At 47.4% G+C, this 25,291-nt stretch overlaps 1 protein-coding gene across 2 annotated transcripts in view; it reads right to left on the reverse strand.

The window, feature by feature from the left end:
* The window catches only part of Erg (ETS transcription factor ERG), an 85,932-nt gene that overhangs the window by 23,964 nt on the left and 36,677 nt on the right, over window positions 1-25,291 (reverse strand). For both annotated transcript variants that reach the window (XM_042687332.1, XM_042687331.1), the window contains exons 2-3: window positions 15,861-16,078; window positions 2,250-2,401 (exon numbers count right to left, since the gene is read on the reverse strand). In XM_042687332.1, coding sequence (XP_042543266.1) covers window positions 2,250-2,401; window positions 15,861-16,078 — 370 coding nt within the window. The remainder of the gene's footprint in view (window positions 1-2,249; window positions 2,402-15,860; window positions 16,079-25,291) is intronic.

Here is a 25,291-nt window from a genome sequence, read left to right on the forward strand (position 1 = left end):
TTCTTCACATCAATGGTCACAATGGAGTTCAGAACGGACTCCAGTTGGAAGTGAGGGGCTGCTGTGTTCTGGGACAGGTGACACGGAACAAGCATCATGTCTACTGTCAGTGCAAGGCAGCATTGGATAAACTGCATGAGCTGCCTAATACTCCATTATAAAATAGTGTTACAGGACAGGGCTCTGCTGTCAGCTCATGTCAGCGCTCTGACATGTTAACGTGGCCTGCACAGCACTGAAATGGTCACCAGGTTGGGGGTAATAAGTGAAATGTCCCCTTACAATACAGTGAATTTTGGACCAGTGTATTGGGGTGTAGCCCACAGCAAGTTGGGGAATACACACACCTGTGTGCAAGGGTATCTCCCTCCAGTCTCAGTGCCATTCAAGTCTTACTGTCATCCATGCAACTACTCATCTATTCTAAAGTAGACTCTGCCTTTCTCACGATCCTTCCTTTCTCATTCATGTATATTTGTGTGGACTTCCTTTAAATTCATTCTGAAATCAGAGGCAGTAAATAAACCAAAGTGCTACAGGCAAGTATGCATACATACATGCATACACACATACACATGCATGTGTGTGTGCACACATGCATGTTGGCCCAGACATGCTTGCATACATACATGTGGACACTGACACATTCATTCATTCATTAGGTACAGTTTACGGGTCTCTTATGGTTTTTAAAAAATTATCTTTAAGTAGCTGTACAAAGGAGTTGCCAACCAACAAGGCAGTATTTATGAAAGCAAGGCATCCTGAATCCAAGATGACAGTCTCAAAACCAAGGCTGATGCAACCGTGCTTTGAAACTAACGGACTTCCAAGTATTCTGACCCAGACACTGCCCCACTGCTCTGTTTCTTCTCCTCTCCATCTGTATGTTCGTCTTTACTGTATCTGGGCCATTCAGATGCCCAGGGCATGGTTCACGGATACACAGACAGAGCAACTGCTATGGAAAACTTCATGGTTTGATTTAATTTCATTCAGCTGTTTTATAATCTGTGTCTAATGAACAGGAGCTCTGGGAACACTCAGAGAATCCTGTATTTGTGCAGTGTGTGTGTGCACGTGTGCATGTGCCAAGCACGCATAGCTGGGGAGCAGGGGTCTTCATGCTAGAGCTGAAGAGACACACACATGGCAGCTGATGGCACCACCTGATTGTGTAATGTGTGTGTGTGTGTGAACACACACCTGAAGCTTGGCCAATAACTGAAAGATGAACAACTTGCACAATCAGCCACAACCAGCTCTCTTGGCAACATGACTAACTGAATAACTGCCTGCATGGCGTGAAGCAACAGAAGGAGGACACAGGAGAGAGAGGTCTGGCTGCCTGCATGGGCCTGGCTCACACCCATGCACTCAGCCATCTCCAATCCGCACTGACTGCAGCCCACATGCGCAAGAGTGAGCGGCCTCTGGCTTGACTCAATTGGTTCTTTGCCTCATTCCTGTAAATTTCAGATCTTTTGTTCTACGTACTTTATGAGGCAAGGTGCACTCTGTGAGGCTGTACATAAGCAGAATCCACTTTAGGCTAGATGAATAATACACATGGACTACAGAAAGACTCGAATGGCAAATGAGATGGGAGGGAGATGTACCTTGCACACAGGTGTGCGTATTCCCCAACTTTCTATGGGCTACATCCCAACACCCTGGTTCAAAAGTCAAGTGTTACATAGCTTGTGCAATTTATCCAAAGGACTCTGGTGACATCAAAGTGTATGGACGGCATGACAGAAATAATCTCAGAGGAAGAGAATTTCCCCCATGAAAAAGACACTGCTCATAGACCATTGTAGACACTGCTCATAGACCATTGTATATGTGTGTGTGCATGTGTATAGCGTGTATATATGTGTATTTGTGTGTGCATGCATGACTGTGTATGTGTTTACCTGAACATTTTCTCTCTTCCCTCTCTCCATTTAATATTTATTTAATGTGTATTTATTCTTCTCAGTCAAAACAGAGTTGACAGCCGTGCACTGCTCTCCCAGATGTTCTGAAAATCGAATGCACACGGGTGTATGTGCATTTGTCCTTATTTTTCTCATTCAGGGAGATGAGTGAATGCTCACCCCACGCGGATGAACTCTGTGACCGCCGGGCTGGCCCCAGAGGGGTGACCAGGATCTCAGGTGGGTGGGGCAGAGCTCAGGACTGTGACACCCAGGCCACCCTTCGGGGATGCTCTCTGGGAACAGGAGAGGAGCCCGTGTGCAACTGACCTGCTGGTACGATCACCCGGCGCTCATTCGTGGTCATGTTAGGGGGTGCCATGTGCTTTTCCTCCATGTAGCTGCCGTAGCTCATCCCCACTGCGTCCGGACTGCCCACCATCTTCCCACCTTTGGCCACGCTGCATTCATCGGGGGAGCTCCTGAGGGGGACAACACAGATTCTTCCGTTAACTATGGCAGCCAATGAGCACAGCCCAGTGGTCTCACGAGAACATGGAAGAAGAGAGAGGGGAAGGAAGAAGAGAGAGAGGTGCACCAGGGCGTGAGTACAGTGCATGATCTGTCCATATGAATGCATAGGGATGAACTCCTAAGTGTGATGGGTGGTATTGGAAGACACAGCTTGGGGAGGGAGACAGGGTTAGATGTGGAGGCGGGGGGGGGGTGTTCCATGTGGGGTTAGAACCCTTATGAGAAGAGAACAGAGTCCCTGCTCTCTCTCTCTCTCTCTGCTCCTTTCTATCTCATCTCATCTCATCTCTCAGTCACTTGTAAGAGCCTCTCCTCAGCCACAGATCTTGCTAGTCCCTTGACCTTAGATTTCCAGCCTTCAGAACCCCGAGAAATGAACCCCTGCTGCTCGTGCCCTGTCTGCCTGTGCAGACTAAGTGGTACAGCCTGGCACCCTCAGAAGAAGCACTGAGCACATGCAAGTTGGGGATGAGATGCTGAGGGGCACAGATGTCTTCGTCTGGATTCTGTGTCCTCAGCCAGCACCTTCTAATGCTGCCAGGGGTGAACTCCCTCAGTGTCAGCTGACGGAACCCCTTCAAGGAGAAGCTGTGGGCTCTCATTGTGTGACAGTGACAGGTCTGGTGGACAGATGCTGAGTGCTGGCCCTGGGGCCACTCACTACCTTAACAAGGTTCTGTCTCAAATGACGCTCCCCTTAAAAATGCAGAGCGAAATCCGGGGGCTGGATTTCACCTATCTGTGGCCAATCACACATCTGGAGCTCCAAAGGCTCAGGGTAGTTCAAGTTGAGATGTAGGCAGGAGGGAGGGGTGGGGTCCAAGCTGAAGGAGGCAGCATCAGAGCAGCACCCAGCAGAGTGAGGACCCCAGAAGGTAACAGGAGAACAGCTGGACAGATGCAGGGAGGGTCTAGCTCCTGACCGGGGCAACCACCAGTGTTATTATTAGTGAAGCAGCCATTGCGGTTTAGAGCAAGACAAGTAAATCTTGATAGAAAGAGACAAAAAGTAAAGAAAACCTTAAGTAATATTGGAGCTGGGTGCCTGTAGCTCACCTCTGTCATCCTAGCTACTGAGGAGGCTGAGATCTGAGGATTGCAGTTCAAAGCCAACCCGGGCAGAAAACTGGAAGCGGCACTGTGGCTGAAGTGGTAGAGCACTGTCCTTGAGCTATAGAGCTGAGGCACAGTGCCCAGGCCCACGGTTCAAGCCCCAGAATCGACCAAAAAAAAAAAGTAGTATTTGAAAGCTATAGGGCAAGATGAGATCAGACCTCCTAAGAAACCAACTATAACAAGAAAGCAAAGACATATGTAGAGGCCTTGTGAAGTGGTTAACACACAGATCCTTAGTGCACACCCGGCCCTGTAGCCCTCAGACGGCGCCCCTGGACCACCATGGCAGAGCGGGTCCACTTCTACAATGGATCTCTGAAAACGCCTCTGGAGATCTATCTCACATTAATCATTTTCATTCTCTTGGGGATCTGTGGCCATTCATATGTCTGGATTTCACTATGTCTGCAGATTTCTATCCCAAGGTTAAAGTTTGAATTGTACTCCAAGGGTGAATCAACGTTCTGTGGTCGATCCATGGAACCACAGAGCTATAGACTTGACCTTCGAGTCTGAGGAGGTTAAAGCCTTGTGAAGCGAGAGGACACTCTCCGAGCGAGACAGAGCTGAAGTGGGATGGGCCTGGGAAGTTTGGTTTTGTTTTGCTTTAGCATCTGGAACGCCAGCTCCTTCTCCAGGATCATTTGCCAGTGGTTTGAGATCCATGGAGGAAGCTCAGTATTGAAACAGAAGAGGGCAGTGGCCAGGTGTGGATAGAGGTTCTACCCAGGGCTGCACAGGACCAAGGCCCTGCTCTGGGCCTGGGGATACACAGCCCTGTCTGATGCATGCCCAAACAGGGTCCTCCATGTGCTGCCAGGATGAAGGACTTTTAAAAATAATAACTGAGTTCCCATGGAGTAGACCCTGTCCATTTCCACTGCTGCCTTCCTACACATGCATGGTTTCCTCCTGATGCTTTTTTTCCTGGCTGAAAACATTTATCTCTAATAGGCCCATCCTAATATCAAAATACAGAATATCTTCACTTGAGACTTTGTTTCCAGTTCCTCTGGAAAATTCCACCAGTGAATGAAGTACGAACTGTTCTGGTGTTTCTGTGTCTTCTGTGGGAGAGAGACTGGGGTTTGGTTCTTTAGGAAGGGATCTTAGATGGATTAAGGGTACCCAAGTACTGGGAATAACTGATCAGCTCTACGTTTAATCATTCACTCAGCCGCGAAGGGCCTGCTGTATACCAGACAGGCACTATCTCTTCTCTTCTCCAACAAGACAAAATTCATCGTCTGAATGTTAAAGGTCAGAGAAAATCTAGCCCGAAGGAAGCAACAGGTACTGGGGGTTCCAGAAACTTCAGAACAACTCTTCCTTTCATTTCCTTTTTTCCCCTCATAGTACTGGATCTTGAACTCAGGGCTTTGTGCTTCTTCTACGGCAGGCACTCTACCACTTCAGCTATATCTACGGCCTTCATACTTACATTATTTTTTAAATACAGTCTCCCATTATGTCCAGGCTGTCCTGGACTGAGACCTTCCTATTTAACTTGGCACATAGCTGGTATGTGGTATGTGCTACATGCTTTTTGTTGGTTGAGCTGGGGTCTTAAAAACTTTTGCCCAGGCTGGCCTCTAATAGCGACCTTCCTATTCTCCATCCTAAATAGCTGGGATTACAGATATGAGCAACTGTGCCTAGATATTTTCTTTAACTTCTTAAACAGCATAGTTTTCTTTATCTAAGAATTCTAGGCATGGATCACAGGAGTTCTCCTTTGGCATTGAAAGAGATTCCTCATTAAATCTGGATATGATCATCTGTTAAAATGAATTTTTCCAGAGCTTACCAAAATTATGTGCAAATATAGAAAATAGAGGCGTAAGCTTGAAGTAAACCTTTGTTCCTATATTAAAGATGATCCATAGTTTATATTGAAAAGAGCAATGTGAGATCATCAGACTTGCTTTAAGGCAGTTGAAAGAAACAGTGATTCCCACAGTGTTTAGTTTGAGTTTGTGGAGAAGATAGAATGGACCCAAACAGTTTTAAATAATGCTAAGGAATCTCCAGCCCTCAAAATGGAAAGGGCGACCCCCAGCGAATCAGTGCGATGCAGGACCCAAAGCAGGTATTGGACCAAGAGTAGTGACCCTAAAGCTGTTCCATTTTCATGTGTATTTTCCCTTGTTAATTTCCTTGGGGACTTTCATGACAAATAGTAGCATGAACCTATGCAGGCCCTGCTTCGCTGCGGCACACGGGCACACTGCCCCTTACAGCAAGGGCTGGAGTCATCAGTCATCACGACAGGTGCCCAGAGAGGAACTGCCTGCTGGCGGCAGCCATGGTACCAATACCAAGCACTGCCTGGCGCACAGAGCCACGGGTTCCACTTGGCGATCCAGATCAGATCTGCATCTCCATCGCAGAGCTTTTCACACATCATAGTAAAGGGTGTCTGCTCATTTATTTATTTTGTGGGTCGTGGAGTTGGGACTCCAGGCCTGAGTGCTGTCCCTGAGCTTCTTTTGCTCAAGACTAGAGCTCTACCACTTTGAGCCACATTTCCACTTCTCGTTTTCTGGTGGTCAATTGGAAATAAGACTTTCATGGGCTTTCCTGCCCAGGCTGGCTTCAAATCATGATCCTCAGATCTCAGCCTCTTGAGTAACTAGGGTGACAGGTGTGAGCCACCAGTGCCCTGCAGGGAATCTGTTTATGCATTCTTGGTGCTTGTGTGCGCACCAGGCAGCAGGTAACCTCTATGGCTGCTCCTGGCACACTTGCCAAGTGGATAATCACTTGACCCACACAAAACATGCTTGTGTTGTTATTTGGAGCACAATTTCCTTTATTGCAAATGAGCACAGTACAATCTCTGGCTCACAGAGCCGCTGTCCCTCAAGGACAGATATACAAAAGCCTGACATCGTAACCACTTTCTCACGGCCACGTGGCTAAATGTGAGCAGTTGCTCTGAGCCATCCCATACACTGCGTGGCCCCAGCAAGAAGCAAAAGGCGCAGCAGACAGAAGCTTCTCTCTGCCCCACTTGCCATAAACTCCACAGACGGTGCGGCTAGCCCAGACGAAGAAGGCTGGCCCACAATGAAGATGTCTGAGATGGAACTGTGCAATAACTGGGCATCTCAATGCCATACCCCACTCCCCGTCAGCCTGACAATTCCTGGGAACCCACAACATGAGGAGTTCGGGTTCTTCAGAAATCTTACTCTTCTGTGGCATTGGAGCATAGCTGTACTCAGTCCAGACAATGTGGAAAGCATGGAACAAGAGGCTTCTGCCCTCAGGATGAGAAAGAGGGAGTGTTGGGCACAGTTCAATTGGCTTTGTCAAGTGGTGAATTAATCACTGCAGCAACTGGGGCACTAAGTCCCAATGACTTGAGTTCCCGAGTGCTGAGTTTTGAACACATTGCCGCGTAGAATGAACAGTAAAGGAACGTGGCAGGGAATACCGGACGGACTGGAAACTGCACTGAGTTTAAATTAAGGCAAGAAGGAAGATGTGTTGCCAAGCCTAAAACAGCCACGATATCAGGTCTGGGGAAACCCCAATTTCCAAGTCCTAGAAATAAAGTTGCACAAACAGGTGGTTAGCTCGCTAGAGGTAGATGTGTGCGCATGTGTGGTGGGTGACTTTGGATATTTTCCATTTTCCGCTCATCCTCAAATGATGGCACGGATGCCTGAAGTGGATTATAAAATGCACATGTAAACATGATAACATGAATAATTAGTAGACTATTAATACATGAAAAAAAGCAAAAGCAATCAAGGGATGAAAAAGTAGCCCCACTAATTGGATATTTCTAGTCCAAACGCACCAATTTCTCTGTGAGCCCTGCAGGCTGATGTAATGCAGGTAGTGATTTTGTCACAATGTCGCAAGGTTCAAGTCCAGTTGTGTCAACAAAATAAACACAAAGGAGCTCTGGGTCCGATACAACGTCTCCCAGGCTGAGACTTGAGAGAAATGTCTGTAAAGCATCTCATGGGGACAACCAGGAGACACAATGAGTAAAATCCTCCACAGCGCCTCCTAGCAGATCTAGAAGTTCTGCTGGGTAACAAAGCTGGGTATCCTGACACACCAGGGCTCTCTGTGTGCGCCGTAGCTGGCTTTCTACACAGCTATTTGTCATGACTGCTTCTGGAAAAGACTGACCAGTCGCACAAGTCAGGGACAAAATGTATATTTAATGAAGGATTTAAAACATGAAAAAAAACCTAGAGAGACGCAGTTAAATATTTCTCTAGCTTCCATAGTTTCCTGATTACTAGATTTTTACACTGAAATCTGCCCAATTTAATAGTCTCACACTTGTGTCCCTCAGTATCTCAGGCATTGATTTGTGTTAGAATGAGAGCTTGTTTTCACAGTGTAAGGTGGGCTCCAAACTCTCTTCAAGTATTTAATTATAATAAAAATACAAAGCAGGTACAGGTACCAAGCAATATGCTAAATTTGAACTGCTGTTATCAATTCAATCAGTTCACACAGCTCCAGGAAGAAAACAGAGTCACCCACTCCAACAAGGTGGAGCCTATCTACCGGTGGTCCTGGAGTCTTCCATGTCACATGATAAGACTGGACTTGGAAGAACTGCACCATGTTCACACATTGCTCAGTGTGCATCCTGCCATCAAATGAAGTCCAGCTATATGAAGCAGCACAATGCTTTCAGAGGAAGCTGAGCAAGGTTAGCTGGATTGCCCAGCAGGAGCAGCTTCAGGAACACCAGACGAAACAGACAGCTGAGGCCTTCCATCTTTCACAGGATCTGAAACATGGTTGGTTGATCCTTCAATTACAAAGCGGGATTTTCCAAGTGATAGGCTCACAGGCTCTGGGGACAGTCTGGGGACTGCTCCCATTGTGAGCAGAGTTGGGTGACCACATCCCCACAAGACAGAGCTCCCGGGGAACTCTGAAGATGGCAGTGTTTGTTTGAACATAGAAATGAGTTGTGATGTTTGTTTGTTGGTTGGTTTTTAATCGGTTATCTGGCCAGGTGCCAGTAGCTCATGCCTGAAATCCTAGGTCCTGAGGAGTCTGCGATCTGAGGATCATGGCTCACAACTAGCCCAGGCAGAAAAGTTGGTGAGATTCTTATCTCTAATTAAACACCAAAAAGCCAGAAGTGGAAGTATAGCTCAAGTGGTAGAGCCAGTAACCCTGAGCGAAAAAAGCTCAAGGGACAGCACCCGGGAATGGCACAAAAACAAACAAACAAAATTGTCAGCCACCTGAATTTTCAGTTAAATGTCATGTACTTCTCCCAACTCCCCGAGGGGCCGAGCCCGGTTCCTGTTCTAGATGGCTAGCCAGCCAAGGCCTGGCAGGAGATCAGCCTGGAAGCTCTGGCCCTTGGGCTCCGAAGGAGAGGATCTAGAACCCGGACAAAAGACAGAACACAGCTCAAGACAGAAAGGCTTATTTAGTTGTTTCCTTGTTTATCTCAAAAAACAAAACAAAACAAAACTCTGTAATGAGCCTTTGAAAATATACTAAGAAAGATAAAGTGAGATCTTAGGTCTTTGGAGAATAAAATAAAGTTGGCATCTACCACCTGTTTTCTCACGTGGGAGTCTGTGAGGTGAACTCTCACAGAAAGAGCCACCAGAGAAATGCAGAGCCATAGCCCGACCTCAGGCTTGCGTTGAGTCTCACCTTTATCCCTACCCCTGTGGGTGACAATGGCTCTCATTTATTCACAAATGCCACCAAATACAGTCCCGAGCTCCCTGGCTACATTCAACCTGTGTTCACCCTCCCTTCAGAACCACTAGTGAGCTCAGGCCCTAGAGAAAGTTCCAGGTGAGTCGAAAAAGAACTTGGGAAATTAATGTGGCTACTGTGAGGGACTGACGGCCAGCTGAGGGATCCTAACAAATACCTACCTGCCTGTCCATCCAGCCTCCTCCCTGAGCCTCTGTGCCTGGAGACACACCCCGCTTCTGCTGGACATTCTCACCGTGTCTGCAAACCGCCCTTGGGCATCTACCACAGGTCTCTTCTCGGATCGGGCCTGAACTGGCCATGTCCAACGTTGGCTCCCAGTGCCTTTGCATAAACCCAACTCCTCTACCCATTTCTCATCCCTTTGTTTACAAGCAGGCATGTGGCATCTCTCTGGGGCTGGAGACTCGTCTGGTGTCATTGTCTTCACATGCTCTCCCCTGAGAAGCCAGCTTCCAAATCCTCCCTGCTGTTCTCCACCTGGGGCCTGGGCTTTAGCTGTTTCCTCTGTCTACAGGGTCGGTGTGTCTGCCCTCGAAGCCAGGCACCTGCTGTGTCACCAGCTCTAGAAGAGTGTTAAGTGTCTTTCAAATGGGTGAGTGAGTGAACGAGGCTGTGAGTGAATTCCCTCCATGCCTGCTTCCGTGATGCAGCAGGGAACCCCTCCTCCAGGAACGAAGGTGCCATGGCTGACCTTGGTTGACCTCGGCCCCTCTCAAAGCTCCCCTTCTTTACAAACCACAGTATACAAATGAACAGAGCAGCATGTTGCTGCTCATGTGCACGTGAGTGACAGGAACACATGGACTCACATGTGTGTGAGCATGTATGTGAGCATGTGTGTGGGTGTTCAGGAGCATGTGTGTGAGCTCATGAGATTGTGTGTGATGATATCCCTGTGTGTATGTATGTTTGCAATTGTTCCACAGTAAATATTTAGATAGAAGGACTTGAATGATTACACTATCCGGCATTCAGTTTATTTGTTTATTAGAATACCCTTGTCTTCTTGAATGTTCTTTGAGGCTGACTAGGCTATCAAGGCAGAAGAACTCCTCGGTAATGAGTTTACATGGAAAGTGCAGAGAGGTTCCTTTCGGCAGCTCTGCCCTAAGAGGCAAGGTCAGGTAGGCTAGAAAACTGGGCCTGGCTGGGGACCTGTGCTCCAGGCTTAGCTCTAGACTCACCGGCAGCCATCCCTCCTCAGGGCTTTTTCTTCACGGGATCCAAAAAGCCTGTACTTAGCCCTAATCGACTAAACGAACTTCTAATCAAGCTTCACAGCGTGAATGGCAGTAAGTCACCACAAAAGGTATTTTTAGGACCCTAGACAAGTAGGAGATTGTTGGAGAGCTCCAGGGTAATTTGTGGGTCTGTTTTATTTCTGAATCAGAGGCAGTGGAAAAGCTGCTTCAGACCCCTCTGGTGGGAGGGCTGGGGGCGGGCGGGGCTGGGCAGTGATTCATGTAGAACTCTGAGCTCAAACCGACACAGTGGGTGTTTATCTTCACAGCTGTGTGTTATTTTTACCCTGACTAAATATTCTCCTTTACACCTGGAATTTCTGCCTCTTCCCAACTGCCCTGTCCCTTCCTTCCCCCTTCTCTGAAGCAGTTGAAAACAACAAGATTAATTAAAAAGGTACCACTGACACCCCCAACAGTTAATTCTCTGTCCCTGAAAGAGGCTTTCACGTTGAGCAGAGAATGTTTCATTGTTTAAGTATATAGTTCTCTGTACAGCCAAAAATGGGTATCAGCAAGTTCATGCGGTATTTACATCTTGAAAACTACGGGTAGGGAGACATAATGGGTGCTCTAAATCCTGACTAAGTGAAATCATTTCACTTTCAAGGTGGAAAATGGCAAAGCAGCCCCTCGTCCCCACTAACAGCACCCAGGGCCACCCCACAGGAGTCATTTGTGTCAAAACAGGGAGTGCAACCATTCTCCTCTTCTACAAAATGGCGCCCTGCTCCCCTCTTCTACAAAATGGAAGCCATGCATTGACTTCAGTGAGTAAAGACAGTAGAGTGCAGAGAAGGGATTAGGAAAAAGCCTCTTTGAGAAAGGGAGACAGAAGCTGAGCCTTTTTGTCCCTTCCCACCCTTCCCTTCTCTCCACCCGTGTCATCGTTGTGCAGCACAATGAACTGTCCCCCACAAAGACCCACAGCCTACAAGTCATTTGAGCCATTAGTAACTGACTTCATTTGGGCAGCTATCTCCCTTCCAGAATTCAGAGTGAAGCCCCAGCTCTACCAGGATGGCAGCTAATGATGGGCCGTTGGGGGAGTGAGGCTGAGGGTGCAGGCTTCACCGCGGGGTAAACACTTGGGGTCCCTCCCACCAGGTGAGGACAGCAGGAAATCACCATCTGTGAACCAGGAAGCTGCCCTTCTCAGCCTCTAGAACCAGGAAACACGACGCTCTGATCCAGAGCCTCTCATTCCCGAGGATGTGTGCTGAAGCAGCCTGAAAAAAATCCACCATTTGAAAGTCTCCAGTGCTGCGCCACCCACAGCCTGGAAGGTAGCCAAGCAAGAGCCCTGAGGCATAATGGAGCAAAGACAATTCGTGCTGTGTCACCAGCCCAAGAGATTGCATCAATAGCCACAGGAAAGGTGAGATGTGTGTGACATCAAATACCAGTGAGTCAAAATAAACGGGCATGGAGAGGCCAGGGCCTGGGCACACTTGCAGATATTAAATAGTGAGCTGTGTGCCGATCACATGTATGGTGTATAACATGTGAACACCATTATATGTTATAGACTGTGATAGACAATTTGCTCCAGGAAAGTTAGAATGAACTTGTGACTTTAAATGAGAATCATTATTCCACAATACTGTGAAATTCAGGAAATTATGTAATCACTTAATCACAATCAAAAAAAAAAAAAAAAGAACCTCGGGGAAGGTAGGGAGGGAAGGGATGGTAGGGGGAAAACAATGGAGGGGGTAACAATGTTCAAGAGGAAGTGTACTCATTACTTCACTCATGTAACTGTAACCCTCTGTATAGTCTCTTTACAATAAAATAAATTAATTAATTAATTAAGAAAATAAATAAATAGTGAGCTATGCACAACCTGATGTGGACCCTGATGACCCCTAAGAGCTTAGTCCCTGGGCAAGGCTCCTCGGCCACTGGGGAAGATGGGGCGTAGACCGTGAGCTCCCAGTGCTAAGAACATCTGGGTTTTTCTTCTAGCTTGAGTATTTACTGATGGGTGTGAAGGACTGCAGGTCTCCCCGTGAGTAAATGTCAGCAAAAGGACGGACGGTCCCACGCATGAGCACTGACTGAGGCCACTGTGTCTGGGGCCACGTCGCCGAACGGGTCAATGACCGGCCCACTCCACACACGGCCACCCTACGGATTTATGAATGGCTGTATGCACAGCCCCTGTGTGAAGCCCTCTTTTCTATCACCCCCTCACCCTGAACAAGCATGCTTTCCAAGGGGCTGTCTTGGCTTCTCATTTCCTGATATGAGGCTGGAGCGGGACCAGTCACATGACCCGGACAGGTAAAGCCCAGTAACGTCATTACATCTCCAAGGCTCAGCCTGGAAAAGCACGCAGCCCGCACCGGGAAGTCTGTGGCGCTCTTATCTCCAACTAACCACAAAAATAAGCCAGAAGTAGGAGTATTCGTGAAGTGGTAGAGCATCAGCCTCGAGCAAATATGCTCAAGTACAACACCCAGGCCCTCAGCTTAAGCTCTAAGGGAAACAAAAAAGAAAAGGAAGAAGAAAAAATGTTTATGATATGAAGATGCTGGCAGTGTGGAGACAGGAAAGGCTTGCGGGTGCCATTGTTCCTCTGCAGGGAACTGTCCAGAGCCCCCCAAAAGGAAGTCCTTTCCCAGGAAGAGGCCCGCAGCCCAACACCAGCCTCTTCCCCATCAGAGACCAGAGTCAGCTACAGTGTCTCCCATTCATGGGGTGAGGAACCTGCCTGAAGCCAGGGTTCCAGGTCACCCGATACCCAGCCTGATACCCTGAGAACCTCTGCTGGCAGGAAAGGCCACCTTGGGCCAGCCAGCCCACTGAGTGCCCGCCAGTCTGGGGCTCCCAGGGGGGCGCTGGAGCAAGCAGGACGCTGGTTGTCTTTGTTTTTCCTATTCAGGAGCAGCAATGAGAGCAGGGACTTCAATTCCGCAGCCCTCTCCTCACTCTGTCTCCACGCTGAGCCCAGCTACGTGTGCACTAGCTTTCTTGCAGCTGGGCCCTGCTGGAGGCTTAAACAGGGCCCAGGGCCCAGGGCTCTGTGCTTGGTGCCAGTGGAAATCACCACAAGGCCCCTATCTCCTCTCTCAGTTCTCTCTCTCTCTCTCATACACACAGACACACACACACACACACACACACACACACACACACACACACACACCTTGCTTTTCATGTAGGTAAAAATAAGCCTCCACAAAAGCAAATGCTTTAGAAATATGTCTTGCTCTGTGTGCTTGTACCATGACTATGCTAGGAGAGGAATCTGTGCAGTTCAAAGTCCCAGGCTCAGCTGTTCAATATTTTTTTATAGAAAACATAAAAAATAGTTGCATTGAGCAGAATACTATACTCAATTCTTATAAGTCTCAGAACATATACCATTAATGATGGACAGAAACATTTTATCAAATGGATAGGCATTAGTGCAAAAGCCCAGAAAGATTCATTTCTTAGCCAGGTATTGGTAACTCACACCTGCAATCTTGGCTACTCAGATGGCTGAGATCCAGAAGATCACTGAACAGAAAAGTTCACTGAGCCCCAGCCCCAAAATAACAAGCAAAAAGTCAGACTGGAGGTATGGTAAAAAGAGCAAGAGTGGAGTCCCGAGTTCAAAACTAGGTACTGGCCGACACCAAAACAAAAAAATCTTATGCCTAGGCCTAAGTTTGCCTGTCCTACCAAGGTCCTTTCAAATGCCAGGAATTCGTTACTTTCTAAGACTCAAACCAACCTGCCTTGAATTCTTACCAGATGACCTCGACTTACCATAGCACCATTGAGCACCAGTGATTCCTGCTTCCAAGACAAAGTGAGATGTGGCTGTGTGTGGTGCTTCACGCCTACAAAACCAGTTACTCAGAAGGACCATGGTTTGAGGCCAGTCTATGACAAAAGTTAGTGAGACCCATCTCAATCATTAATCTGGGCATGGCAGTTGACACCTGTGGTCTCACCTATCTGTGTGGAAGGATCACAGTCCGAGAGTGGCCAGGGGGAAAAAACCCACAATGCTCTATGCGGAAAATAATGGAAGCTGTGGCCTTTGTGGTAAGACGCTTGCCTGAGAAGTACAAGGCTCTGATTCAAACCCAATACTGCCAATAGCACACACACACACACACACACACACACACACACACACACACACACACACACACACACACACACACACACACACACACACACACACACACAGAGGGTGGCCTCTTCTTTGTGGGCGCTCAGCCTTGCTGCTGGCAGTTCTGAGTCTCTGTGACTTAGTTTCTCTGTTCACACCATATCTCACCAGCAGTGATGTCATGGTTTCCAGTACTTATAAAATATGATGGTTCCACATTCATGTAACGAAGGCACGCTATTAACAGTCCCAGGGTGTGGACTCCAGGGCCCCCGTCTGAATCCTAAGCTCAGAGCTCCCTGCAGTGGTGATTCCGACTTAGCCAGAGAATGCCTCCTTGGCTAGCTCTTCTCACATCCCCTGGCCTCGCCTGGGGCCTTGCTGACCTCACACGCTGCTCCACAGGCTGTGGGCCGGGGACTGTTCGTATGGCTTTTGGTAGAAAAGTACATCACACAGTGCTTAGAGGAAGATACCCCCTCCTTGTGTTGAGGTGTCACGTTCTTCACCCCTCCAGTCTATTAGGACAATGTACTATAACGTACATTAATACACATTTCTGATGGACCTGTCATGAAATGTTTCTGGCTGCTGGTGACCGTTATGCATTTGAGGACGCACTGACACATTCTACCTGGTGGCTCTATTTTCTGGAGCATCCTCCCCCCCACATACAAAAAAGCCAGGATAGCATGATTGTGAGAGATATCAGAGCCTAAGTTATGAAAGTCACCTGCACGGAGAGGAAGAGGACCCCGGCGGCAGTAGAGTGGACTACAGGCATACAAATGCATCTCTTCACAAAGTCAAACGGGGGTGGACATCTGCTTCACTGGCGGGCCATAAGCTGACACCCTCCCTCCGGTACAAACACAAGACAGCATTGTGTCCCAGACAATAAAACCTCAGAGATGACGCCTGACATATGTGGGCAGAGCTCCCCTCCCACCCGGCTCTCGCGACTGGGAAACAGAATTGCTCCCTCCATCTTCAAAGAGAGTTCTCGGTACATATACTGTGGTTTTTACAACTTCTCCCTCAGCACAAAGCCCTGGAGAACACATTTCTCAGCTCTGCTCAACGTTCCCGCACATTTGCTGAGACAACCTTTTCTTTGGGTGGGAGAGGGGTGGAGGGGTAACTAACAGCCATTTTGTCTTCTCCAAGGATGACAAAGCAGAGGTCAGGGAGAAGAAGGCCGGTTCTCCTTACCTGGAGCCATTCACCTGACTGGGGTTGCATTCCATCTTAATGGTGACCCTGGCTGGGGGCTGTGGCAGCCAGTCCTGCTGGGGGACACGTGGGCTCATCTTGGCGGTCTGGCCATAATCGCTGCAGGAGGATGCTGTCATCTCGGCCTTAGCCAGGTGCGGCGTTCCGTAGGCACACTCAAATAATGACTGGTCCTCACTCACAACGGATAATGCTTCCTGGATGCCAAAAGATACACAGAGATTCAGGATGCGTCCACAGAGACTCATGTGTCCCAAAGATGCTGATCTCAGAGTCCTTCCCGATGGGAACACAATTTAACTACTTTGTATAACTATCTACAACTTTCCAGAAGAAAGCAATGCCCTATTTTTTTCCCTCCACCCTGTCACGCTGGAACAGCCCAGCCTACAACCCTTGGACACAGGTTTCACGCTTCCTAGGCTTGACTCTGGCTGGGCACATAATACCTACTTTAATCTCTACTCAAGGAAGCCGGATTTCAAAGGCCTCAGAAGACAGCCTGTTACAAGTGTCATTGCTTGACTAATGTAATCTGTAATTCAGGCAGACAGGGTAAAGTATGGTCTTGAAGATTAAAAAAAAAAAAAAAAGGCAAAGGAACCAGTTGCTGATAGCTCACACCTGTAATCTTAGATACTCAGGAGGCTGAGATCTGAGGATCACTGTTCGAAGCCAGACCAGGCAGCCAATTTCATGAGACTGTTGAATCTCCTGCTAAGCACCAAAAATGCTGGAAGTGAAGCTGTGGCTCAAGTGGTACAGCACTAGCTTCAAGGAAAAAAGTTCAGAGACAGTGCCCCATCCCTGAATTTAAGCCTCAGGACCAGCCAACACACACATACACACACACACACACACACACACACACACACACACACACACACACACACACACACACACGTTAAGGTTAGCACATTCATATGAAAACCCTGCCATACCCCAGGACATACTGAGGAAGAGGAGTGAGGGAACACAGAATGCTGAAGGACAAATACAATGACATAGATTTTCCCACTCTTCGTTATAAGCTGAAACTAAGTTTGAAATGGTACTTCCATGATGCTGAACATCTGGATGATAAATTGATACATGAACCCACTGCCCAAAAAAAGCCGTGAATTTTCCAGATGTCCCCAAATACCAAGATGTTTAAAACATCCCCATCAGTGAAGAGCTCTTTTTTTCCCTTCTCTCCTTTTTTTTCTCTTGACTTTCTATTAATAGTTTCACTCTTAGACATGATTTTGTGAGAAGAAATAGAAATTTGTCATGGTTGGATCGTTGTTCTGTGGTTTGAAATCAAACGAGTGGTTAGCCTATGGCTATGTTTATATTTTACAACTAGAGCAACAAAGGCAAATCTGATTTGGAAATTTCAGCGACTCAGATGATGTATGGTGCGACATTCCATGGAGCAAGGGCACAACCTACTTTGGGGTTTCAAGAGCAGAAAACACAAGAATAAAAAAGCAACCTGTGGGAGCTTGTGTTTGTTTTGATCCTCTGGCCCCTGGGTGTCACCATCAACTCATGAGAAGCAAATTGTGGTTGGACGGCAGATAATCTCTTTTGGAAAATGGAAGTTTGGGGGCAGTGGAGGATGGGAGGGAAAGTCCCTGGGATTTAATCATTGAGAGTCTCATCTCTCAGAACCCAGAAACACTGCACTCAATCTAACTTTGCATGAAGTGGCCATGCCCAACCAGGGAGTGAGAAGAAGGGTGAAAGCCAAGGCAGAGCATTGCCATTAGCCCCTTCTCCTCCTCTACCCGCCAAGGCCCTCTCACATTCTCTGGCCTGGGGAAATACGTTTTGATGAGCACCTCCTTCTTCTGTGAATAAGCAGGCGAGAGCCGGGTCAGTAGAGCAGGCCGGCAGCAGCAGTGTCTGAGATGGAAGCCTCCTTCCTTCCTTCCCTCCTTCTCCTCTCCAATTAGCCATCAAAAAGTCAGAAGTGGAGCTGTGGCTCGAGTGGTAGAGCAGTAAAAAACGCCTAAGGGATAATACCTAGGCCCCGAATTCAAGCCTCAGCACCAGCACAAAAGCAGATAAAAATGAAGAATCTGTGCTGAGCAGATCCCCTTCCCACAGCCAAGGAGACATCGAGTTACACTCAGGCCAGCCACTGCCCCACCCCGCCCCCACCCTCCGTTAGATCTGAACTCAAGTGGGGCCTGGCAGGAAATCACACACTATGTAATGTTGTCTTTGGCTTCCCGGTGACAAGAAATAGGAATAAATGTGTGATTTGTGTCAGAAATTGGCACAAACAAGTGATGTATAAGAGTCAGGCAAATTTTTAAATTACAAATTAAAAAGAAAAGAGCTCCAACAGCCACAGAAAAGCAATACCTTGAAACGATTCATATATGCCCAAGATAAAGTAGGATATTCTTGCAAACAAAGCCACTGGCTGAATAAATAAAAGTAGAAGATGATTGCAAGAATTTTTTTTACAGAACTAAAATATTCAACTAAAATGAGGCCGAAGTATGTGTTTGCTGAGGAAGAATTGGTTGGAATGAGATCTCACATCTGGCAAAGCATTATTTCAACACATGGTTTTTGAAAGAAAGAAACCAAAGTTAATTGAGATTGATGTAGGGAAAGGGGAAAAAAATGTTACAAATGCTATAGATAAGAAGGGCACATGTCTTTTCCTTTCTCTAACCATTCTTCTCAAATATATTATAGCATAAAAATGAGAAAGGTGATAGAACTCAGAATATCAAAAGCAACTATTCTCTGGCTTTGATTCCTAAGAGGAGAAAGAAAAGTGGAGAGGCTTCAGGGCAAACACTTCAAAATGGGAGGAATACAGTCTGTACTGTGAACAGTGGAGTGGAAAACCAGGCCCAAATACTCAACAATGGCACCCAACACAGCTCTCCAGCTCTCTGTTTCTCTCTGTCTCTCTCTTCTTCTCTGTGTCTCTGTCTCTTTCTGTCTGTTCCTCTCTCTCTCTCTCTCTCTCTCTCTCACACACACACACACACACACACACACACACACACACACACACACACAGTGTTATCTATGGGAGAGATAAAAGGAAAGCAGAGAACTCCAGAGACAAACAAGTAAAGGGCAGATGCTGTACCTTTGGCCTTGGAGGGCTTCTCAGCCTTGACTCAGTACCCTTGTTCCACTCCCTGGTCATTTTACCTTCCTCCCTCTTGACCTGTCTGCCTACCTGCCCAGGTGTCTGCAATTGCCTTTAGTTAACATAGACAGATTCTTCTTTCTGAACTTTCCAGGCAACTGCCAAGCTTAGGAACTCTTTGCTTGCTTTATAAACATGGAATTCAAAAACAGTCAAAACCTGGCAAAAAAGTGGCATAATAATTTAATATGCCCATGTCTCTATTACTATAAAAAGACTTGAAGTTTATATTAGTGTGTGCCAGTATGGGGGCGTTTCTTTTTTTTTTTTTCCTTTTTCTGTAGCTCCAGCAAAGTTGGGTAGTGTAATGATGGGGGAGGTCCCCAACTCTGTGTTTATGATCTTGTGAGAAACACATCCATTCTGAGCACACTGCCCCAAACAAAAGGCACTGCTGAATTAATACTGCCGTTTATGACTTCATCTGAGAACGTCAGTCGGGACTGACCGTTCCTCCATCCATTCCTGGTGACAGGACAACCATTGACCAATAGCCCCTGAAAGGCCAAAGACTCCAAGATGACAGTTCGCCCAAGGGGATCAAAACCAACCTCATCTGCTTTCAACATACTCATCCTGGCTGTAACAAAGCATCCAAAAATAACTCGATTAAAAAAAAAACACCCAAACAGAAGAATAAGAAGAGTCCAACACACTTCGTATGCACACTGACATTTTCAGTGAGAGATGCAGCAAACCCAGGCCTTCCTGTGACAGATTAATTGGAATGTTTTGTTAGGCTCTTTCTTGGATTTCAAACGAAGCTAGAAAATCAGGACCTCTGCCCAAATTTGTTTCTAATTTGTGAGTCCTAAGGTCCAGATGAATACTGAATTGTTAACACAGAGAATCCATCACTGGATTTCTTGGATCTCTGGGAGGGTGAGTGTTGAAAAATCCCACAGGATCTGCTGCTCTCCTTCTCACTATAGCAAGTGAGCCATTCTCAGAGAAATGGTTCCCCCCGCCCCGCCCACTTTCCCAAAGCTAGGAAGATGACCAGAGGTAGGACCCTCCCTTCCTACTCCGCCCTGGCCCAGAAGCCTGTCCTAACAGTTGGAGAGCTCTACCTCCAGAAGCCAGAGCCATCCTGCACCGGTGGCCTGCCTGTCTTGTGTGAGTTGTCATCCTGTTTCAACCAGCTTGAAATTCTCCCTTACATTTCCCTCCTGCATCACCAAGCTGACTTTGGCGCACTAACTCCTTACACTGGTATCAAAGACTTCCATCTTTTAGCCCCTTTCAGGAAGCCAAGTTGCTTTGCGTGGAGTTCAGCCCTGAGCCCTACTTGAGTGGCTGGAAGGCCCTGTCATGTGTGCCCCCTCGAGGGCGCACACCCTAGGAGACTGGACATTGTCCTTTCTTCCTGGTGGCTGACAAAATGATGGTATGGCCTGGCACCTGCGCATCTCAGGTTTGTGTAATTCTCTCAATTGTCCCATAAGGTCATTTGTCATAGATAGAAAGCAGGCTGATCCCCCAAGGTATAACCCCTGCTTTCACTGTATTTGATGTCGGTGTAATTTGTGGAGGGGAAGGGAAAAAACAAATCATTTAAATAGGGATACAGGTGGACCCATTGCAACAATGAGATGTTCAAATCGTTATGTAGAAAATGAACTTTACAACTTTGGGGGGGGAGTGTTGGGTGGGGAGAGTGGGGGGGGGGGAAGGGATGGGAAGGGGAAACAAAGGAGGAAGCTACAATGCTTGATAAGAAATGTACTCATTATCTTGCCCATGTATTGTAACCCCTCTATACAGTATTTTCACAATAAAAAAAAAAAAGAAAACAGGCTGAGAACGGGGAAGTCGTGTCTGGGGAGGGGGAGACAGAAGCAGGGCTTATGTCTGAATGGAACTGTGCTCCCTGGGACTAGCCACAGCCACCATGTGGGGCTCATGAGAAACAGGAAGGCAGACAGAGGAGCTCACTGGGAAGAGCTCTTTGGCACTCTGTCTTTCATTAGATCAGAAATGGAACCATCTAGAAGGAAGAGGCAGGTAGAGAGAAGAGTTAGCAGAAGGGGTGGGGGAGTAATAACCCTTAGCATCCTGGGATCCAGGCTGGAGGAAGGATGCGGAGAGCAAGCAGAGTCTCTTGAAACCAGTAAGGAAGGCACACGCTCTTCCACAAGTCCAAGGGCTACACAGCAATCGGTCTCAGATACATTCAGTTTCCTCTTCTGTAATGGCTTATGCCAACAGACCCACTCTTTCCTTCAGTTAATCCAATTATTCAGGCCCAAAGAACTGGGACATGCATTAGGGTGTATTCATTGTAGGTAGATACCTGTCTTCTCCTAATAAATCATACACAGAAAAATGGAGCAGATAGAAACCCCATTTATAAATATGTCAGCGCCGGTGCCACTGTAGGGACCCTTAATGAATATCTGCCTCTCAATGACGTCAGAAACCTATAGATGAGGCTGTCCTAAGCCCCATTGTTTCTAGTTTCTTGCTAAGGCAAAGTCGATATACTAGATGCTTCTAGAAAGGCTAATTTCTAACCACATTTGGAGGAGGAAAAAAATCGGCATAAACTAAACAAGCAGACAACATACCTGAAGAAAGCCTCAGCCTGCCACCCAATGCCAAGACAGGGGCTGGGGCTGCAGAATGACTACTCTGTGCAACGCTGGGTGTTCGGCGGCTTTTTGCCTTCCCATTGTGAAGGATGCCTCCTCGGGCTGGGTGAGCTCCTTCTTGTCCTTTCTGAACATTATTTCCTTTCTTCTTCATTCTTCAGGAGGAGACACTGGTGTCATGTGTTAAATGCAGTGTCTAGCTTTGCACTCACGTTTTTCTCATTTAACACATTGCTATTTTAGTCTTTCAAAAAAACTCATCTTGGATTGACCTCAAAGGAAAAATGTATATAGGCAAATGAGGTCCATCGAAAGGGCATATTTCTCCAATATGCTATCATTTCAGTATCAAACTGTTTTACAATGTGCAGTCCTATGCAGAGCTAAGAGAATGAGCCCTAGGATGGTATTCAGACACATGCATGTACATACATTTATGCAGGCTTACACACACATGCATGTACACACACATACACACACACATGCATGTACACACACATTTATCTTCGTTTTTATATAAAAGAGCACTGTAGAGGGATTTCACTTTTTCTTTACTGTTCTTTACCTTCACCAGGGAAGATGTTGGTGAAATAATACATAGAATCTACATTCTTCCCTTTTGATGTCTGCTTGTTCCTTTCTCATTCTAGAAGGAACTTTTCCTCCCTTCGGTATCTTCAGAATGACCTTAACTTGAGCGTCTCCTCTGGGTGAACGAATCCAGCAGTGAAACTCAGTAGACACTGCTGAAAATTAATTACTCGGGGAAGCACAGTGTGCATAAACAAAAGCCTCCATTTGGTCTAAACCAGCACCTAGCAGACACTCTCCACACTCCTGAGAAAAGTATTCTAGGATGTATCATGCATGCTGCTTTTTAACTCCTCCTCAATATTTTCACCAGGTGCAGCAGCTCAAGCCTGTAATCTTGGCTACTTGGAAGGCGGAGATAGGGAGATTGTGTTTCGAAGCCATCCCAGGTGACAGTTTGTGGGACTCTATCTCAATCAATGACTGACTGGGATGATACATGCTTGCTATCCCACCAGCACAGGAGAACACAAAGAGGAGGGTTGCAGTCCAGGCTGGCCTGAGTCTAAAGTGAGACCTCATCTCAAGAATAACCAACCCAGACAGGGGTTGGAGATGTGGCTCAAGGGATACAATGGGTGACTGGGAAGTTCAAGGCCTTGAGTTCTCACCCTCGTACTGCCAAGTGTGTGTGTGTGTATATGTGTGCATGTGCAATACCCTTGCACAAGGAAGATCTATGGCAGCCTCCCTAGCCTTCCTGTCTTTGAAGCTTACAGAGCCAGGTGGAGAGTCCAAAGGTCCTAGTTTTCAGGGGGAGGGGCTGCTCAGGACAGCACCCCCAGATTCTGGGGGTGACAAAAGCATTTCCATCTTCCCTATGGTAGGACGGTCGTCTAAACCCAAGGGAGGGCTGGCAGGGCCTCTCGCTCTGCAGAGGGAGCTTGGGGACAGCCCCACGCCTGGCCGCCTGGAAAAACTCATGCACTAAAATCACAGCAGACTACACATCTGGATCGGGTCTCCACCATGAACCTCTGACACATGGATTCATTGTTTGCAATAAAATTCCAAGAATTTTATTCATGAGAAAGTTCTGGCACAATGGAAAACCTTGGCAGGCATAAGAGGGAAGCAGCAGATGTGCCGGCCTGCGGCGCGGTTCTGTTCCCAGCTCAGCTTGGGCTCATCAGGTATTGAGCTCGTGCCTTCAAACGTCCAGCCCCACCTTTCCCATGAGAGGAAGGCATCAGAGCAGCCTTGATATTTTAAAGATATAGAGGTAGGCCTTCCCCACCGAGGTCACTCCGGACTCGATACCCAGGTGTGAAGGGCCGCTTCAGAACAGCAGCACAGCACCAGCAAGACACTCAGCAACACCGGCACCCTCTGCCACTCAGTGCTCCTCTACTCTGGAGGCTTCTGTCCCTGACCTATTAACTGCAGGTCTGGTATCTTGGTGCTCTCTAACATCCCTTCTTTTGTGTGTGTGTGCTAGTACTAGGACTTAAACTTGGGGCCTGTGTTCTTGGTTGGCTTTTCTGGTCAAGGCTGGTGCTCAACCACTTGAGCCACACCTCTGCTTCTATCTTTTTGCTGGATAATTGAAGGCAAGAGTCTCACAGTCTTTGCAGCCCAGGCTGGCTTCGAACTTCAATCCTTAGATCTCAGCTTCCCGAGTAGCTAGAATCACAGGCGTGAGCCACTGGTGTCTCACCTAAGTCCTTTCTCACACCAACGTAAAATCTAGTTTATTTAACTAGCGAAAGTCTTTCCCTGCCTCAGCTGGCCTACAAACTCACCCTTCTTCAGATATGTGGATAAGAAGGAAACTCGCCAGGTATGGACCCATAGACATGTTTCTGCATGTGTAGGTTAAACCCTGGGTGACCACAGGCTCTTGGAAGGTTTTAATCTCCTGTGTCCTCTTGGACAACATTTGGGCTAAGGGCAGGAAGTCCGTGGGCACCCCACACTGGCTTTGTGACTTCACGTACGGTTAGGAGACAATCCACATGCCGCACTGCAGATGCTCTGTTCATAAGGTCACCAGCAATGATAAAACACGGTTCTTCCCGTAAGAAGTCCTACAGAAACTAGACCTCTAGCACAAGAGGACTTTGTGAAGTTCCCTCTGTTTGCTTAGTGGTGTTTCAGGCATCTTCTTTCTTCTCTTCCTTCCTCCTACCTCCCTCCTTCTCCTCCTCCTTTTTCTTCTTCTCCACCCCCCCCCAAATACTTATTGGTCCAAGTCACACACTGTAAAAAGCAGACATGAATGTGGACATTTTCTCCTTCTTAGACACTGAGACTCAGGGTGGAAAGGGCCAGCGATCACCCACTGTGAGGATCTAATTCCCCCCCCAGGCTAAGGCTTCTTTCAGCGTGGTGAGTGATGACGCCTCCCTCCGCAGGGTGTGTGGCTGAGCCTGTACTTTGTGGAGATTTTCCAACACATAAATCTTCCCTGGCTGCTACACAGGAAGAGCCCATGCGTTCAGGGTGTCAAGCCCAACGTCCACTGTGAACGCTTCGGGCTGAGCTCATGCCTTTTCCCATGATGCAGTGGGAGCAGCACCAGGCTGGACCCCATCGGGTATAACAGATTTTATGCCCCAGCAAATGAATTGCTAGTGAGGCATGACTTTTATGACTCTGGGAGCGCCAAGTTCAATGCCCAGTGCATTTGAATTCTAGGCTGTCAGCTTGCCCAATGATTCCAGACTACTCATACATGTATTACACCCAACAGGGGCTCTCTGGGGGCCTGGCTTGAGTGCCTCTGTACATTTATCTCCTTTGAAAGTTCCAACTGCTCCTTCAAGATCTATAGATTCATTCATTCACATCCAGACCATTCTGCAGAACAAGATGGTGGCGGGGAGCCTTCAGGATGCCTCAGAGGTGCCCAGATGGCACTTTCATTTACTTCCCTTATTTCCCTTCACTTATTTCTTCCTGCCTTGCCGGGGGAAACAGTCACCCACATCCACATCTAGCCATCTTGTACAGATGGTAAGAGCAAGGTTCTAAAGCTCGGAGCTGCTGTATACTGCTTCATAGACAGAGGTGTACAGATGAGAAGCAGGCTGGGGCTATCTCTACATAAAAGAGAAACTTAC

The sequence above is a fragment of the Dipodomys spectabilis genome, unplaced genomic scaffold, assembly GCF_019054845.1.
Source record: "Dipodomys spectabilis isolate Male_0828 unplaced genomic scaffold, ASM1905484v1 ptg000107l, whole genome shotgun sequence".
Classification (NCBI taxonomy): domain Eukaryota; kingdom Metazoa; phylum Chordata; class Mammalia; order Rodentia; family Heteromyidae; genus Dipodomys; species Dipodomys spectabilis.